Source organism: Geotrypetes seraphini, chromosome 1, assembly GCF_902459505.1.
Source record: "Geotrypetes seraphini chromosome 1, aGeoSer1.1, whole genome shotgun sequence".
In the NCBI taxonomy this organism is placed as follows: domain Eukaryota; kingdom Metazoa; phylum Chordata; class Amphibia; order Gymnophiona; family Dermophiidae; genus Geotrypetes; species Geotrypetes seraphini.
This window is the reverse complement of record NC_047084.1, coordinates 483,382,750-483,403,366: the sequence shown is the minus strand read 5'-3', so window position 1 is coordinate 483,403,366 and position 20,617 is coordinate 483,382,750. Positions and strand designations below refer to the sequence as shown.

The 20,617-nt window shown below is 42.1% G+C and overlaps 1 protein-coding gene across 1 annotated transcript in view; it reads left to right on the top strand.

Annotated features, from left to right (window-relative positions):
- KIAA2026 (KIAA2026 ortholog) overlaps positions 1-19,818 on the top strand; it is a 126,012-nt gene extending 106,194 nt beyond the window's left edge. Inside the window, exon 8 of the mRNA XM_033925788.1 lies at positions 15,578-19,818. Coding sequence (XP_033781679.1) covers positions 15,578-19,206 — 3,629 coding nt within the window. The 3' untranslated portion in view covers positions 19,207-19,818. The remainder of the gene's footprint in view (positions 1-15,577) is intronic.
- Positions 19,819-20,617: the final 799 nt, after the last annotated feature.

Genomic DNA, 20,617 nt, shown 5'->3' with positions numbered 1-20,617 from the left:
CGCAATTATGTGAACATAATTAATTTTATTCTATATTTGTGTGTTACAGTTATAAGAGTTTTGTGCAAGCTGTTTGAAAAAATGTAGATAAATGAGAACAAATGTCAAGAGTACTGGCTTGGTATCTAAGTAATCAGACTTTGTTCCTCCTCCCACCCCCCAAATATGTACAATTTGAAACTTTTTACTTTTATCAAATTACAAATATATGATCTAATAAGATCATGAGGGTTATTTTGGAAGCATCTTTCTGTAAATATCAGCATTTAACATGTATATCACATGCACATAAATGGCATTCTCCTTGGATAAACAGAAGTAATGCAGCCATACTGATGAATGATGTCATCCTGCTGGCAGTGCTCTTCCATAGCTTTAGGAAGGCTTTGTAGAGTTTGCCTGAGCATGTATGGGAACTCTTATGCTGAGTTCCTCCTTCTCTATCCTCAGTTTTGCTTAACTACTCCATTGATTAGCAGGTCTCTCTAATTCCTCCTCTCTAGCTATTCCAAAAGAAAATCTCAACTTTAGAAGAAATTTAAGGATCCTCTCCTCACTTCAGTCAACCATGGTTGACAACGCAACCTCACCAGGGTCTCCCCAGGTATTCATGGGTTCCTCTCCAACACCTCTCCTCAAAACTGGCCCATAACTGGCATCTGCGAATGTGAGCTCTTAAATAGCAGCCTCCTTGCACATCAGCAAACTGGGTGCTAACACCACACTGCTTAGTACATTACAGAAAAAATATACCTTAGGCCAACATGAGCACTGCAATTCCTCAATTCTGATGCTGCCTCATTCTGCCTCACATGATCATTAAAGATGCAGCATCCTCTCACATTGCTCTCAAAAAATCTGAAAAAAGACTGACTGCCATAGACACCATCCATCTTGCCACAGCACAAAAACATCCTAAGCCTGCTCTGGATGCTCCAGCTGGAATTTATCTCTAGCTCCTCCAGCTACAGGGAATATTCCCAAATTTTCTATCCTACTGCTTCTGCAAAAATTCCTTTTCATTATTCTTAACAGTCTTAACCTTCCTTGACATCAGACCATGCAACAGAACTATAGTAGTCCTTTCAGATCAACTCTCTTGTTTTCATAGCATCGATTCCTCTACACCAAAAGCCCCCTTATCATGGTACTCTACAAGAAGATTACTGTTCATAGGCCCTTTCCTTCCCCTCCCAAGAGGGTTTGTCCCAAAACCACTATGACTATTTCCCAGCAACATTTCAGGTTCTTTGGAAGAATTTACCACTTTAGAAGAACACCTTCTTCCGAACCTGCTCACTCCCCTCCTGACCAGCAAAGATAAGTTCCAGACACCCAAAAAGAAGGTTCTCTCACACTAAGTACCTCCAAAAGATTTCCCAAGCCATGTTCCTCCAGTCTCTTCCATCCTCGCAGAACAATCAAGACTTTAGAAACATAGAAGATGACGGCAGAAAAGGGCCGCTACCCATCAAGTCTGCCCACTCTAATGACCCACCCCCCCTAACTTCTTCCCCTAAGAGATCCTACATGCCTATCCCATTTTTTCTTAAAATCTGGCACGCTGCTGGCCTCAATTACCTGCAGTGGAAGATCATTCCAATGATCAACCACCCTTTCAGTGAAAAAATACTTCCTGGTGTCGCCATGAAATTTCCCACCCCTGATTTTCAGCAGATGCCCACTTGTGGCCGTGGGTCATTTAAGAAAAAAGAAAGGAAAGGAAGGAGGAAAGGGGGAAAGGAAGGAGAGAGGCGCTTTTTTTTTTTCACAGCAGGGAGGGTAGGATGTAGGCAGGCAGGCTGGCTTTGGGGATAGACAAAATCTGGAAGGTAGTGGGGGGACATAAGAAGGAGGCACTGGGGGCACTAAGGACATGGAAGGGGGCACTAAGGACATAGGAAGGAAGCACTGGGGGCACCATGGACACAGGAAGGAGGCACTGAGGGCACCATGGACACAGGAAGGAGGCACTGGGGGCACCATGGACACGGGACAGAGGCACTGGGGGCACCATGGACACGGGACAGAGGCACTGGGGGCATTATGGACACGGGACGGAAGCACTGGGGGCACTAAGGACATGGGAAGGAAGGAGGGAGGGAGGGAATAGAAAGGGACAATTGTTGGGCCTGAGTGCAGAAAGAAAGAAATGAAAGAAAGGATACACAGTCCATTAATAGATGTCCCCTTTTGATGAAAAAAATTAATGGTCACGTTACCTCTGACTTAATTTCTCTGCAGCAGAGTTGGCAGCCGCGCAGACGTGCAGGAAGGTCCCACGATGACTCGTCTGCTGGCTCTGCTCCGGAACAAGTAAGTTACGTCGGAGGGGGTGGACCTGGCAGACGCAGTCATTGCGGGACTTTGCCACAACTCCCTGCGTCTGCCGGGTCCACCCCTTCTGACATAACTTACTTCTTCCGGAGCAGAGCCAGCAGACGAGTCATTGCGGGGCCTAAGAACATAACATAAGAACATAAGCAATTCCTCAACTGGGTCAGACCTGAGGTCCATCGTGCCCAGCAGTCCGCTCATGCGGCGGCCCAACAGGTCCAGGACATAGAAACATAGAAGATGACTGCAGAAAAGGGCTACAGCCTATCAAGTCTGCCCACTCTGCTTACCCACCCCCTGTCTATGCCCTAATGACCCAATTTCCTTATCTTGACCCTCGTAGGGATCCCACACGGGTTTCCCATTTATTCTTAAAGTCTGGCACGCTGTCTGCCTCGATCACCTGCACTGGAAGCTTGTTCCAATGATCAACCACTCTCTCTGTGAAGAAATACTTTCTGGTATCGCCATGAAATTTTCCGCCCCTGAGTTTGAGCGGGTGCCCTCTTGTGGCCGAGGGTCCCTTGAGAAAGAAAATATCATCTTCCACTTCGACACGTTCCGTGAGGTACTTAAATGTTTCGATCATGTCTCCCCTCTCCCTACGTTCCTCGAGAGTGTAGAGCTGCAATTTGTTCAGTCTCTCTTCGTACGAGAGACCCTTGAGCCCCGAGATCATCCTGGTGGCCGTCCGCTGAACCGATTCAATTCTGCGCATATCTTTACTGTAAAGTGGCCTCCAGAATTGCACACAGTACTCCAGATGAGGTCTCACCATGGCCCTGTACAATGGCATTATGACTTCAGGCTTTCGGCTGATGAAACTTCTATTAATACAACCCAATATCTGCCTTGCCTTAGATGAAGCCTTCTCCACTTGATTGGCACTTTTCATGTCTGCACTGATGATTACTCCTAAATCTCGTTCTGCTGAAGTCCTAGTTAAAGTTTCTCCGTTCAAGAAGTACGTCCTGCATGGATTTCCGCTTCCAAGGTGCATGACCTTACATTTCTTAGCATTGAAGCCTAGCTGCCAGGTTGAGGACCAACTTTCCAATGTAAGCAGGTCTTGCGCCATATAATTCTGTAAACTGCATTCACTTACTATATTACATAGTTTGGCGTCATCGGCGACTAGTATTATTTTACCTTGAAACCCTTGAGTCAGATCCCCTATGAATATGTTGAAAAGGCGTGGACCCAGGACCGAGCCCTGCGGCACTCCACTGGTCACCTCCGATGTTTTAGAGAGGGTACCATTAACCACCACCCTCTGAAGTCTGCCTCTCAGCCAATCATTGACCCATGCAGTTAGTGTCTCTCCTAACCCCATCGATTCCATCTTGCTTAGCAGCCTGCGGTGTGGGACACTGTCAAAAGCTTTACTGAAGTCCAGGTACACGACGTCCAAAGACTCTCCCAAGTCCAACTTTCTTGTTACCCAGTCAAAGAAGCTGATGAGATTGGATTGGCAGGACCTACCCTTGGTGAATCCATGCTGACTGGGATCCCGAAGATTCCCTTCATTCAAGATCGTGTCCAATTTGCTTTTAATTAGTGTTTCCATGAGTTTGCACACTATTGATGTGAGACTCACCGGTCTATAATTCACAGCCTCTGCCCTGCAACCCTTTTTATGCAGACATTAGCTAATTTCCCCTTACTTAGGGAGAGATTGAATAGCTCAGCCAACGGTTTCGCCAGGACATCGCTCAATTCTCTGAGCACTCTTGGGTGCAAATTGTCTGGTCCCATGGCTTTGTTCACCTTGAGTCTTGCCAATTCACTGTAAACTTCACCTGGTGTGAACTCAAAATTCTGAAACGGGTCTTCTGTGCTTTGTGTTGCCTTCAACTGCGGACCGTGTCCCAGTGCCTCACAGGTGAAGACTGAGCAGAAGTATTCATTCAATAGTTCGGCTTTATCGAAATCTGCTTCCATGTAACTTCCATCCGGTCTTCTAAGGCGTACTATCCCGCCTGTGTTCTTTTTCTGTCACTAACATACCTGAAGAAGGATTTGTCCCCCTTTTTAATGTTTTTTGCCAGAATTTCTTCCACTCGAAGTTTTGCCTCCCTAACTGCCATTTTTACCGCTGTAGACCTGGTCCTATATTCTACCTTTGCCTCTCTTTTCTCCGTGCACTTGTAGGAGAGAAATGCTTTTTTCTTCTCCTTAATGAGGTGCAAGATCTCCGCAGTGAACCATTGGGGTTTATTGTTTCTTTGTCGTTTATTTACTGATTTTATGAAGCGGCTAGTTGCTTCATGTATGGTTGATTTCAGTGTTAACTACTTAGCTTCTACATCATCGGTCTCCGCTTGTTCCTGCAGCGTCCGATGGACGAAATCTCCCATGCGTGCGAAGTCTGTGCCCCGGAAATTGAGTACCTTTGTTTTCGTGTTTGATCTAGGGAAGCCTTTCCTAAGGTTGAGCCATACTATGTTGTGGTCGTTGGAGGCTAGCGTATCTCCTACTGAGACCTCTGAGACGCTTTCCCCATTGGTGAGTACCTGTGCAGTAATCCTCTATGTATACCCCTGTATCCCTTTTTCCAGCAAGAAATTGTCCAATCCTTTCTTGAACCTCAGTACCGTACTCTGCCCTATTACGCCCTCTAGAAGTGCATTCCAGGTGTCCACTACACATTGGGTAAAGAAAAACTTCCTAGCATTCGTTCTGAATCTGTCCCCTTTCAACTTTTCCGAATGCCTTCTTGTTCTCTTATTTTTCGAAAGTTTGAAGAATCTGTCCCTCTCTACTCTCTCTATGCCCTTCATGATCTTGTAAGTCTCTATCATATCCCCTCTAAGTCTCCTCTTCTCCAGGGAAAAGAGTCCCAGTTTCTCCAGTCTCTCAGCATATGAAAGGTTTTCCATACCTTTTATCAGACGTGTCGCTCTCCTCTGAACCCTCTCGAGTAACGCCATATCCTTTTTAAGGTAAGGCGACCAATATTGGACGCAGTACTCCAGATGTGGACGCACCATCGCCCGATACAACGGCAGGATAACTTCTTTCGTTCTGATAGTAATACCCTTCTTGATTATACCTAGCATTCTATTCACTCTCTTTGCAGCCGCTACGCACTGTGCCATCGGCTTCATTATCATGTCCACCATTACCCCCAAGTCCCTTTCTTGGGTACTCTCTTTCAATAACATACCTCCCATCGTATAGCTGTACCTCGGATTTCTGCTTCCCACATGTGGTACTTTACATTTCTCAACGTTGAACTTCATCTGCCATCTCGTCGCCCATTCCCCTAGTTTGTTCAAGTCCCTTTGCAATTCTTCGCAGTCCTCTTTAGTCCGAGCTCCACTAAATAGTTTTGTGTCGTCCGCAAATTTTATTATCTCACACTTCGTCCCTGTTTCAAGATCATTTATAAATATATTAAATAGCAGCGGCCCAAGCACCGAGCCCTGCGGACACCACTCGTGACCCTCCTCCAGTCTGAGTAGTGGCCCTTCACTCCTACCCTCTGTTTCCTACCCGCCAACCAGTTTCTGATCCATCTATGTACGTCTCCTTCCACCCCATGATTCTTCAGTTTCCAGAGTAGGCATTCATGGGGCACCTTGTCAAAGGCTTTTTGGAAATCTAGATATATGATGTCTATGGGGTTTCCTCTGTCCATCCGTTTGTTAATTCCTTCGAAGAAGTGCAATAAGTGCAGAAACCATGATGGCTGGTTATCAGAAGTTTGTTTCTTTCAAAATGTTCATCAATGTTGTCTTTTATCAGTGCTTCCACCATTTTCCCTGGAACAGAGGCCAGACTCATCGGTCTGTAGTTTCCCGGGTCACTTCTTCCAATCCTATCTTCCAATCCTCCGGAATCACACCTGTTTTCAGTGATAGATTGCAAATTTGCTGCAGTAGTTCCGCTATCTCCTCCTTTAGTTTCTTCAGGACCCTTGGATGGATTCCATCCAGACCCGGGGATTTGTCAGTTTTTAATTTTTCTAGCTGCCTGCGTACATCTTCAAGGCTCACTTCCATGGATGTTAATTTTTCTGCTTGATCTCCATTGAAGATTTGCTCGGGTTCCGGTATGTTGGATGTGTCTTCATTTGTAAATACAGATGAAAAGAACACGTTAAATCTTTCTGCTACTTCTTTCTCCTCCTTCACCACTCCCTTCCTGTCTCCGTCGTCCAGCGGTCCCACCTCCTCCCTAGCCGGCTGCTTCCCTTTAACATATCTAAAGAACGGTTTGAAATTTCGTGCTTCCCTGGCTAGCCTCTCTTCATACTCTTTTGGCTTTTCGAACCACACGATGACATTCTTTTTGATACTTCCTGTGCTCTTTCCAGTTCCCCTTAGTTTTGTCCTTTTTCCATTTCTTGAATGAATTTTTCTTATTTCCTATCGCTTCCTTCACTATTTTAGTTATCCACGCCGGGTCTTTTGTTCGACTCTTTTTGCACCCCTTTCTGAATCTGGGGATATACAGATTTTGTGCCTCGCTCACCATGTCCTTGAAAAAAGACCAGGCATACTGTTTGCCATTTCTTGGAAGTGTTCCTAAGTTTCTTCCTTACCATTTCCCTCATTGCTTCGTAGTTTCCTTTCCTGAAGTTGAAAGTTGTCGCTATGATTCTCTTTCCTTTCGGTATTCCTACTTCAACCTTGAACTTGATCATATTATGATCGCTGTTTCCCAACGGTCCAACTACTTCCACTTCCTTTGCAGGTCTCCTTAACCCATTTAGGATTAGATCCAGAATGGCATTTCCTCTCGTTGGTTCTCTAACAAGCTGCTCCATAAAGCAATCTTGTGTAGCCTCCAGGAATCTCCCTAGCGCATTTTGAGCTTCCAAGACTCCAGTCTATCTCTGGATAGTTGAAATCTCCCATAATAACCATGTTACCGCTTTTGCATTCTCGCTTCATCTTGGCTTCCATTTCTTCATCGATATCTCCGGTTTGCCCGGGTGGATGATAGTATAGGCCCATCTTTATTTCAGGCCCTTTCCTTCCCGGTATTTTAACCCATAGCGATTCCAGCTTCTTGGTCGTCTCTACTGTGTCCATTCTTGTCAATTGTATGCTTTCTTTTATGTATAGGGCTATTCCACCTCCTTTCTGTCCTGACCTGTCCTGGCGATAGAGCTTGTACCCCGGCAGTGCTGTATCCCATTTGTTGTCTTCATTCCACCATGTTTCAGAGACTCCAATGATGTCTATGTCCTCTGCATTGGCCATGGCTTCTAATTCCTCCATTTTGTTTCTTAGGCTCCTTGCATTAGTATATATGCAATTTAGATCCTGGTGTTTTCTTGTCTTAATTTTCTTTCCCTGCACTTTAGACTTTAGCTTCTTCTCTTGTGCTACAATCCTACTAACCTCCTCTTCTGGGTTAGTCAACTCCTGTAATTTGCCCATTGTTTCTTCCCAGCCTTTTTTCCCCTTAGTATCTTCACGGGATACTTCCGCTCCAGAGCAAGTACGTCGGAGTGGGGTGGACTGGCAGCCGGCAGTTATAGTCATAGTGGGACCTTGCTGCATGAAGGGAGAGAAAGGAGCAGGATTGCTGGAATGGAAGAGTGGTGGAGGGAAAGAAAGGGGCAGGGTGGTATGGAAGAGTGGTGCTGATGGAATTGATGTACAGAGAAAGGGGAGAGACATAAGGGGGAACGATATTGGAGGGAAAGAAAGGGGTAGATGCTGATTGAAGAGGGGTGGATGGCGAGAGAAAGGGCAGACATTGGATGGTAGTGGGGAGCCTATGCTGGATGGAAGTGCAGATGGGAGAGATAAGGAGGAAATGGGAGGAGAGAAAGAAGGGAGCAGATGCTGGATGGAAGTGGACAGAGAGAGGAGAAGGTACTAGATGGAAGGGTTGGAGAAAGAGGGTATATGATGGAAGGAGGGGATAAATAAAAGGAGGGCACATGATGGGGAGAAAAGGATTGAGTTAGGGAAACACTGGAGGGGTGAGAGAAAGAGGTGGCAAGCTTTAGATACAGTAAAAAAGGACATTGATGAGAGGGTAGTAAGAACATAATCTAGACAGATGCAGAAAATAAATTGAAAAGGAAAATGAGGGAAAGGGATTGCAGAGGAGAGCTGTGGGAGAGGGAAGGAGAGGAGAGAGATGCCAGACCAATGGTGAAAGGAAAGATGGAAGGGGAGGCATACAGTTTCTGGAAGGGGCATAGAAGGAGAGAAGATGCCATATAGGGAAGAGAGACAGCAGACAGTGGATGGAAGGAAGAGAGTTACAAGAAGATGAGGAAAGCAGAAACCACAGAAGACAAAGGTAGAAAAAAAAATTTATATTTATTGCTTTAGGAGACATGTGTCACTGTTTCTGTGGTTCACTGTATGCAGAGTCCAGCTTCTTACTGGTTCAATTTAACCTTTGTCTATGTATTTCTATTTTATCCCCCCTTTTACAAAACTGTGGAGCGTTTTTTAGCGACAGCCGTGGTGGTAGCAGCTCTGATGTTCAGAATTCTATGAGCTTCAGAGCTGTTACCACCGTGGCTAAAATCCACACTACGGTTTTGTAAAAGAGGGAGGGGTTAGTTTGTGATTACATATTCCATACTAGGCGAAGGTGTTTTCTGTGTTCTGTGTGTTCGAAAGACATGGTTTTTTGTTAGGATTGACTGCAGGATTGATCTGTACTAGTCTGGCTTGTTTAATTTTACAATGGGTGTATTGATGTTGTACTTCTCACTGCAGTATGTAAGATGCTGCCTTTTCCTAAGTACTCATGTGTGACATGTGGCTTGTTACTAAAAATCATGTTTTTCATACAGATGGGGAGGTGTCAAAAAATGATGGGCCCCGGGTGTCACATATGCTAGGTATGCCACTGCCAATTAGGCACAAACACAGCTAGAGATGGAAAGATCAAAACATGCAACCACAGATGAGTATAAACTGAAGGGTCTGAATCAACAACCCTTTCAAATCTCTGAGGCATCACAGGCAACTGAGAAATAAGAGCACACAGTGGCTATGCTATCGTACACATGTCCATCAGATATTCCAGATCAAGATCTGACAGACTCCTGTCAACACACAACCAATCTCTAGATGAGTAGATGAAAAATACAAAGTCTACATTGGCCCAGAGCACCTCCACTCCCATCTCCCTCATCAGTCTGTCTCTTAAGACAATGCTAAAGAAAGTGAAAACTAGCAGAATCCAGGCAATGTTCCCTGGAAAAGAACAGAAAATCTTTCACACTGTCAACTTCAAGGTTTATTAGAGTACCATGTTTAGCCTCTATCACCATTCCCTCCTACAAATGTTGATGGACCTTGCATATTCTCTACTTCAGACTGGCAAAACCAACTATCGCTACACATACAAAATTTTGAAGAATGTGAATTCTGTCTCATTAATTCTGCCTACAATACATATGACACTGTGTACTGCTTTTTCACATAGGAGCTCACAGGACCACATAGCTTTATAAGACAACCTCCATGACCCGTCTCACAGATACGTCCTTTTTAGGGGAAAACCAGTGAGAAAGTAAAGGACCACTCTTCGATAATGGTGGGAACTCTTCTCCTATTATTGTACACCCTGCTCTCTTCAGAGAGGGCAACCACCCGAATACAAAAATCAGCTCTTCTGTTAACCCTATTACCTTTGCAGGAGGTTCCAATCCTACAATTGCTCCATGTAACAATGCCGACTCATCCAGACCTTCAAGCAGGAGCCCACGTTTTCCTCAGCCTCTACCAAGCTGCCGGTGGGAGGCAGCTAAAGTTTTTCGAAGCATCACTATCCATCTCTATGACCATTGAGCTCTAAAGATCATGTCCTAAGACTATCGCCTAAACTTCTCCATTCTCCATCCACTACTTCATCAAACTTGCAATCTCATCACATCCAATTGCTTGCAGCAGAGCTTCAATTTTTCATGCACTACCAAGTTGTAAAACTTGATATCATAGGACAAGCAGGCAGCATATTCTCATCCATGGACGTCATCCATGGAGCCTGGTACAGACAATGCAAAAGTGTACTATCACTTTAAGCTTTAGAAAGCTTTGAGACTGCCCGTACCATGCATGCGCAAGTGCCTTTCTGCCCAAGGTCAGCTGCAAAGTCATAAGTTTTCATTTTCCATAGAGTGAAGATGATATATCTGGACTTTGTCCAATCAAGTTTGCCTTCCTGCTTCATTTTTCATTATTTTCTTCGTCTTAGTTGTTTTTTCTTTTAAACCTGTTATTTCATAACCAAAATTTCTTATGTTCACCATTGGGGCCTGTAGGCAATTTTAAAGACTTTGCCCCTACCGACGGTGTTGACTGCTTTTCAACCTACCTTTTACTTGACCCATAATACTCTATTTTTTCCTTTCCGGCTGTATCTGTTCCCGATCTTCCAGGGCTACAAAAAGCAAACAAACAAAAAAAGCTGAACAAAACACTCCAACAATCAACAAAATGTTTTCTTTCTGTTCCTTCATATTTATCTTTAGAAGAAGATATTAGGCCTGGTGTCGGGTACACAGCAATTTGGACTTCTATGCAGTACCAGTAGACATCACACAGGCTGTCATTTCTAAAGCATGCCTCTACTTGTGGTTACCAATGCTTCGACACCCTGCTGCACTTATGGTACTGTCTGCATGGCACACTACACCGGTGCATCCACTTCACCATATGCAGTCATAACTATAAGGTGTAGGGCTTGCCATGCAATTGCAACAAAGTTGACCTCAATGACCTCTCTCTGTACTCGGTACCGACCCAGCTTAAATAGAGTCATTGGCCTTATGGTACCATTCTGTCTTCGCTCTATGCTCTTTTTAACGCCATCGAGGTACAGTACCGATTCTAATTTTTACCTCTGGTACTGTTGCTATTTCTGTGACTCAACTACATCAAACAGCATCAGAACCTTCACTGTCTCCCTCAGTAGCGGCCTATCCTCAGCATCACTACAGTACCAGTCATCGATCTACCTACCAATACCGACAGACCACGACTAGCATATTTACGGTACCGAAAATCCTCAATGCATATGGCTTTAATGATCAGCTCCACACAGAAACTTCAGAAGCCTCATACTTCAGCTCCTCAAAAATTCAGCTTAGACAGCACAGCCAGGGTGACTTCCAAAGTTTCCAGAAGACTACTCATAGCCTATTCCAAACTAGAAAGTTATGACAAGATCACCTTTTGATACATTGGTGTGACATCCAGAGCATTAGCTATGTTTTTTGCTTTGAGACGTCTTGCATGGCTGCAAGTCTCTGACATGGACATTCAAGTTCAGGATCATTTACCAAATATTCCCTGTCTTCGTGAAGAGCTTTTTAGGAAAAAAATTGAGAATGCACCCAAAGACTTATGCTTCTGTTTGTTCTCCACTGTGCAAACTCGCATTGAGAGCACTATTGCGAAGAATCGGAGTGCTCCCCCGGTCATTCGTGGTCAGCAATTCCCAGTCCCGGTCATTTACAGTATTTTCCGATCACAAATGACCGGGCAGGAGAGGGCAGCCGGAGAGCTGCCTCTTCCTGCGCTAAAGTCGGGCCAATCAGGAGCTGCTTTGACACCACCCTCTCCGTAAAGAAAAATTTCCTTACATTGCTCTTGAGTCTCCCACCCCTCAGCCTCAAATTATGCCCTCTGGTTTTACCACTTTCCTTTCTCTTGAAAAGATTTTGTTCTACATTAATACCTTTCAAGCACTTGAACGTCTGAATCATATCTCCCCTGTCCCTCCTTTCCTCTAGAGCAGGGATATCCAACCTTTTGGCTTCCCTTGGCCACATTGGCCAAAAAAATGTTTCTGGGGCCGCACGCAAACGCTGCAGCATGACAGAGGAGAGAGTCACCAAGACAGAAAACATCTGGGGGCAGCAGAGGAAAACACTGCATCACCCTTTACCGAGACCACACAAGATACTTCACGGGGCCGCAGGTTGGACACCCATGCTCTAGAGTATACATATTCAGGGCTTCCAGTCTCTTCTCATACATCTTTTGGCGTAAACCTCATATCATTTTTGTCACCCTCCTCTGGACCGCTTCAAGTCGTCTTATGTCCTTTGCCAGATACGGTCTTCTTAATCCTTCGCCAGATAAGGTCTCCTTGATCCATTTCCTTGTCTACCTATGACCTTGACATTAATGTCCATGATTTCCTTGTGAAACTTCCATGGCTCCACATACATGCAACATGTTTTTCCCTTACCATAGGTAAATTTGCCCACATTCTTCCCAGAATTAATCAGGTTCTTCAACCAAAGAACGTCTACAACAGTACCATCAATGCTGATGGCTTTGTCAATTAGACACAGAGGATATTAACTATGCTTTACTTGAGGCTTCCATACTTCCTTCAGAATATCTCATCCTTCTGATCACCTGTTGAGCTGGTGCAAAAAAAAAAAAATATATATATATATATATATATATATATATATATATATATTTTTTTTTTTTTTTTTTTTGGTACTAGCTCAACAGGTGGTCGGTACATACATGTACATTCGTTCCATGTCAAGCTCAGACTTCTACTCCAACTACTTCTTTATTCTAAAGAACTTGGAGCACTGAGAGTGGCTGTAGGGAAGGAGGAGACCACTTACACATTTTATTAATGATGATCTTATCTCTTTACTTACTAACCTGTTTTCATCTATGGTCTAGCTTTATATTTTCTACACCTCTTATAGGCCTCTGCCTATCTATTTATGGATACATGCACTTCTCATTCTTGGGCAATGTATTACCTATCCAGTATTGCTTTGGGAAAGAGTGGCTGCGGGGCCAGGCAGGCTTGCACTTTTTGGATGCATGGAAGACAGCCTGGAAACCGTCTGCAGCTAAGTGTTTGTTTTTTCCTGCTTACCATTGATTGTGTTTGAGACTCATATGTGCTGCTTGCCTTATTCACATTTTTTTGAAGTTTTGTCATTTGGCGTGCTAGAATTTTTTGAGGTGGTTCCTACGAGGGCTACTATAGTGTTTCTCACTGCTGAGTGAACTGATACATTTTGAACCTTGCTTAATGGTTGTTTATAAGTAGAGTTTTTTGCCATATGAAGATGAACTGAGGCTTTTTCTCCACTTTTTTTATGTGTTAAGTGAATGAGTGCAGTGGGTAGAACCTGGTAGTGTCTAAGTAGGTCCCTCCTATGGTTTCCAATAGGGCATTATACTACCGTCCCCCAGGACAGAATGAGCAGACAGATTAAGAAATGTTTTCAGAGATTAGGAAAGCTGGCAGATTGGGCAACAGTATAATGGGTGATTTCAACTACCAAAAAATATGGGAAAGAGTATGATAAATCAATCACTACAAAAATAGCATACTCTCTCTAAAAAAAAACATTAGGGACCCCCCCCCCCCGGCTATGATATATAACTGATCATTTTCCTCAACAGTATACTTAAACTCAAATTTCAGGAGACATATAGGACAAAAAATTTGGGGGGAAGTGGAGAAAAAATCTCAGTTGTGCTTCATTGGTTAAAAAATACTCCACTTAGCTCTAATCCACAATATCATAGAACTGTTGACTTTTACTCCTACTAGCTCATAGGTTAAAGGGTAGCAATCTTAGCACAGGGAGGTAACATTCCACATCTTCATAAATGCAGACACAATTCAAATAACAGCTTTACGTCCAAGTACCAGGCAAAAAAAAGAAAAAAGTACTTAGCTGCTGATGACGCTCATTCACTGGCTCTCAATCTCTCGATATCCATGCCCAGGTACTAGAGCACTATCCCACAAACATGCAGATTTTAAAAAAGACCCGAAAGGGAAATTCCTTGTTTCACTGAAGCTGTGCCATGGGTCTCTTCACCAATACAGCTCACCACTTTTACTCGATTATGGCAGGGGAATCCCCAATAAGCTGAGCTGGCAGGACTGTCCAAAGCCACGGTTTCGGGGAGTCCTGACAGCTCAGCTGATCAAGAATTCCCCTGTCATGATCAGCTGATGGCAAACCATGAACTATTTAGATTTTTAATTCTGACATTTGGCAGGGTAAGACAACTGGTATTTGTAGAACAATTAGGTACGATGCAAAAACAGAAGACCAAAATCCTCCACAACAGCGGTGGAGACAAAAAGTCAAGATGGCAATACAGTATTGATGTATAGAAACTTTATAAATATTTGTTTTATATCTGCTTACATATTTAATGATGTCCAGATTACTTTTATTTTCATTTATTTTTATTATTGTTATTTTTTTAAGGTTATTGATTTATTTTTATGTCTTATAGACTTCTTCTGATGCAGGCCTTAGGGGCCGAAACACGATTTATGTCGAGCCTTTTGTTTACCATAATATAGCGTCATCCATTTGTTTCTACAATAAAGTTTCTATACATCAATATTGCCTTCTTGACTTTTTGTCTCCACCACTGTTGTCTTGTGTTGAACAATTAGGTACTACAATAGGTAGGATGAAAATCCTACCAATTGTCTTCCTGCCAATTGTTGTTATCCCTTGGCAAAGATAGGCACCTGAAATGTAGACCAGGGTTTTGCAGGCCTATATTTCCACCGCCTATCTTTGACATGGATCGTGCCTCTGGAGGTGCCTGCCAGCACCTAATGCCACGTCCGGCATTAGCCACACCTATAGTGGTGATAGGCAGCTCCAGAAGCACAATTCTTGCATTTTTTGTTTAGGCACCAGTAAGCGCTTTGAAAGTATACTGAAACGACATTTTTCATTTAACTTAGGCACCGGTAGAATTTCCCCCAAAATACTTTTACATAGGAAGGGACCTAATCTAGTTGGTAACATAAGAAATTCTAAATATTTTTTTTTAGAAGATATTCACTTTATATTAACACATTAACCATTTAGTGTCAGTTATGTGTTCAGTAATATGCAAGAGTTCTGATTCATGAATGGAAAAAAATTAGTCTTTTTTTTTATGTTTGACTTTAAGTATTTGAACTTTATATCGGCTTTCAACTTCTCAGATGCGTGCAACTTACCTATTCTCTAAATATTTGACTACTTAATTTATTCTGTTCCATAGATTACATCTACTCTTTTTAATATTTTGTAAACCGCATAGAACTTCTGGTAACGCGGTTAATAAGTACATTGTTATGTTATATGGCTGATGAGATGATTAATACCTTCATTCCAAAAACTGTTCTCTCTTGTAGGCATGTATCATATCTCCTTTGTGATAAATCAATCACATACACTCAGGAATGTGTAAGATGTATGATGTATTGTACTCACAATTGTACTTTTTAAAACATTTTCTAGATGGTCTGGAGTTAACAGAAGCAGATTTCCCTACAGAGAAGAGCAAGCTAATGAGAAAAGAATGGTTTTCAAAAGATGTACAAAGAACACTGCCTAAAACTTTGAAACGCCAGTGTAAGCAAAACATTTATCTGGAGGATGATGTAAAAGAGCTTTCACCCAGGAAGAAAGCCAAATTAAGCACAAGTGAGGTATTCCTTCACAATTTAGAAGGTGGAACAGAGAACGTCTGCTGTTTGAATGAACAAAGGCAAACACAACCACATCCTTCAGAAACCCTAATGGACTCTTCAACTCCAGTATCAAGTGTTCTGAAAGGGACCAAAGCTGTTCAGGCTTTGCTTGCTAAAAATATTGGGAACAAAGTGACCTTAACCAATCAGCTGCCATCTTCTTTAAGCAGGAGCTTATCCTCTGAGAAACCAGTATTCTCTTCAGTAGGATTAAGCCCACCAAAGTCAACATTACCCTGCCAAACTAATTCAAAGAGCCCTTTGCAAATGGTTTGCAAAATGCCAGGGGGTCAGTGTATTCCATTAGATCTCCATAACAGACCTGTGAAAATTCAAGTACAGCCCATCATAGACCCTAAAACAGGAGAAAAACTGTTGCAGCAAGTTCTCGTTTTACCTAAAAATTTTCTCCTTCAGCACAAGGAAGACAAAGTAGATATAAAGAAAGATCAGTCTTTGCAGCAAAAGATTATTGAGCAGCAGGGTGCAACAGTCCCCCAAGCAGCAAACGTGAATGTGTCTTCAGCAATACTTATTCCTGCAACTGGAGCATCTCAGCAGTCTACTGCTATTTTTAACAAGAGCTCTGTGCACATGGCAAATCTGACTTCTCATATAAGCGTTTTGCCATCATTCCCATCAATTACAGCAAATAACTTATTAGCCTCGTCAACAAAAGTAAGCCAGAGTGAGACTAGCAAAACCAAAAATTCAGGTTTGGCTATCACATTCCCTATAGCTTTACCCACAGTGACTACAGCAGTTCAGCCACCAGCATCCACTGCAACACTAAGTGAATCTGCAAGTGCAACTGCTTCTCTTCATAGTTTAACACCGCAACAGGTTAATGATTCTTTTGAAGGGAGACAAGAACTGAAAACTGTATGTATACGAGATTCACAATCTATTCTCGTCAGGACACGAGGTGGTAATACAGGTGTTGTTAAAGTACAGACGAATCTGGATCATAACTCCTCCAACACTTTGCCCTCTAATACAGTTTTTAGTCATGCTTCCCAGCTTCAAGCATTTTTGGTGTCAAAAGCTTCAACAATTTCATCCTCCACCTTGTCTTCTGTAACAGCAGCAGCAGCCACATCTTCCATGCAGCCAGCTGGTCAGGCCTGTGCTGCAACTGTATCTTCACCCCCACCACCTTCTTTTAACATTCCTATAAATTTCAGTCCTTTAATGGCAAAAAACTTCAAATTTACATTAGGCCATCCCGGTGACTTTACTAATTCAGGTCAGTTGACAAATAAACATGAGCAGTCTCCTACAGTTTTGCCCACTATGTCATCAACAAATTCTTTGCTGCCAGCAACTCCATCCTGTCCACTTAGTCTAATCAACATTTCAGCAAACTCTGTGAGTACTGTACCTTCTGGAAATACAAGACAAAATGATACAATCATTACCCATTCATCAGGGCAGCAGCAAATAGATCCTAAAACAAAGCACCTTCCTGTTGCTAACAGTACTGTACCAACTAATGGCGAGGGGACTGGAGCTTCGATTCAGAAACTTATGCTGGTTTCAGCTCCATCTGTTCTTACCCCTAGTTTTGCTACCACAGTCAATATGATGGCTGCTCCAACATCTACTGTAAATTCTCAGAAGCTCGTTTTGATTAATGCTCCTATTCCCAGTGATCAGTCAACGAACAATCTAGTGGCAGAGTCAGTAAAACAGGCTTTGCCTTCTTCATTAGGAAAAGCATTTGTTCAAACTACAGAGCCATCTCAGATTGTTCTAATTCCATCCAGTATTGGAGCACAAATTAAAGTTCATCCATCCTCTACAGTATCCCAAATAAAAGATGTGAAAATTGGATTGAACATTGGTCAAGCAATTATAAACAATGCTGGGAATCCACATTCTGTTTCACAAGTTAATTTATTGCAGAATGTATCTTCAAAGGGAATAAATGATAAAAATAGCAAAGGTTTTCTTTTACCTTTGTCAACTGCCAGTAATTTGGTTTCAGGGTGCTCAAACATTGTAACTCAAAATGCTTCTACTGATGTCTCTATTAGTACAGCCTCTATTAGTGCTGGGCCAAGATGCTCTAATGTTTTTATAACAGCAGCAAATTCATTTTTACAATCTCCCACAGTAACTTCAAGTTGCATGTCAATTGGAACACAATCTAATGTCTTGAATAATGAAAGTGATATCCCTTCGAGGATAATGCCAGTCTTGACTAATCGAATATGTACACCAAATATTGGAAATACTGTGGCTAAATCTACAGTGAAAACTGGCCATCTTGCATCATCTGTGCTAATTTCAACCACACAGCCTACAATCTCGCCTCAGAATTTGCCCTCTACTTTACAGCTGCCAGCCACAGTTACCATGCCTACTTCTGGCATGAGCACACCTAAAGGAATGCCTGCTGTTCCTCACTTGGCTACAATGCCCCCAGGTACCCCACATCTGCCTCCACTTCAGTTTCAGTCAATAGGAATTCCAGCCACCATCCAAACAAATACAAATGCTCATACATCCCAGGCTCTTTTACCAACATCACCAAATACAAACAAGGTAATTAATCTTTCTAACTTTACTTCTCTGCCAAGTCAGCAAATGCCTCCTAATGTGATAAAGTCAGCACATACTAACAGTGGTACTCCAGATTTATCATCTTCATCAGCTTCAGCTTCATCAACTATAAATAGCCAGCTAGGAAGTCAGTTGAATGAAACATGCATTCAGCAAAAATTAGTTCTCACTACCAGTACACCGCTGGTACCTGGAACACAAATTATGATTAATGGTACTCGGTTTATAGTTCCACCTCAAGGTCTTGGACCTGGTAGCCATGTTCTTCTGATATCCACTAATACAAAACATGGTTCAACGTTAGTTACTAACCATGTACAAGGAGCTCATTGCTTACCTATTGGTAATCCTGTAGTCCAAAACAACTCATTAGCAGTAAGTAGTTCTTTGGCTTGGCATACGTTGAAGCAACCCTTACAAAGTTCCACAAAAACTGTGAACTCACTTGGTATTACAAATACTGTACCAGTACTGCACAGTACTGCACAAGTTAACACAACTGCCAAACCATCTGATTTGTTCCCTTCAGCAATGGTGACAGTACCTTTACTACCAAACTCTCAATCTGCTTATGTAGAGAAAACACCTGTGGCTCCTACTGTGCACATTGGGAAGCCTCAGCTGGCAAGTAGTACCTCAGAATTTCATGTAGATATATCGGTTAAAAAACTGTTAGTTAACCCCGAAGGAGCTATTTTGAATACTGTAAATAGTCCAATGTCTACAGTACACTCATCTCCAATAGTAGTGTCTCCAACTAAAAGTGAAAACACGGTCTTCCCTATATTTCATTCATCTGTCTCAGAAAAATCCAGCACCACAGCATCTTAAACATACATTAAGCAATGTCAAGGTTTGGGACAGTCCTTCCATTTTGAAAAGAACCATAACTGCACTAGTTGTTTCTTATACTATTTAAATATATACATAGTTAATAATCTTATGTAACTTTGTTAGAATACAGCTGTTTTTCTTAAGAGGAAGAAATCAGAAAAATCTTCTGAATTCCACTTAAAGCAATGATTTCAAAGTGTTTTAAGACAGTCATAAAAAGTGATCAATCTGTTAGTATAAATGGCAGAATGTCAAATTTGATTTTAGAGTAATCTAGCATTTTGCACATTTTTCAATGTTTTCTCTTACAATTTGGACATTTTTTGCAGTGTGTCAGATAGTATGCATCTTTCTACATTTGTACATTTTTGTTGGTTTCTGTAAAGAAAAAAAAGTATTTATGCATTATGAAAATGCAGTCCATAGTGTAAAATTGTACATAATCCTGAATTCTTGAGAACCTGTACTAAATTTTATGTACAAAGAACTATTCTGTCTTATTTATGTTTTGTTTACATAATGTATAGTTTTTTAAGTATTTTAGTAATTTTGGACCAGTGTACTGTTTAGCATTTAATGCAGAAGGTTCTGCATGAAATAAACCAAGTTGCTGTACTACTTTGTTTTGACTGTACTTACAGGACACATACATGTCATTATGTGAAAGAAATAGAAGCATGTAGAAACCCTGTTAAGAATGTCTGAACCAATCCTGGGTTTGAGAACTGCCAGGGTTGTCAGGATAACACTATAAATATTAAATGTGATTTGTATCTGAAATATGAATATTTAGGCTTGTTTCCCTTTAGAGAGCAAAGATTCACTGTTGGCTGTTCTTAACAGTTCATGGGAAAAGTTCCATGCAAGTATTTAAAAAAATGAAAACCAAGGGCTCCTTTTACTAAGATGCCCTGGCGTTTTTAGCGCACGCAGCAGATTAGCGCGCGTTAACCCCACACTACGCGGCTAGAACTAATGCCAGCTCAATGCTGGCGTTAGCGTCTAGTGCGCACGGCATTGTAGCGCGAGCTATTCCGCGCGTTAAAGCCCTAACGCAGCTTAGTAAAAGGAGCCCCAAGTGTTGAGAATGTGTAACTTAAAAAAAAATACCCCTTCCAAAAACCATAAAATCATCAGTTACCTAAACTGGAATTAAAATCAGTGGTTTCAGATTGAACAAAATCTATTTAAAATTCAGTATCATTTTTTCCAGTTATGTATTAGTTTTGTTTTTTTTAAGCTATTTTAAGGATATCAGCAGAGGTCATTTGTATTTTTTATGGATGAGATTTAAAATCTGTAGTATCAACTCTTAACATAGACTGCATAACCAGAAAGTAAGCATGCCTTCGTTGTTTACGTTAACCTTTTCTAATGGAATAATCAAAGCTAAATATTTCGGTATAAT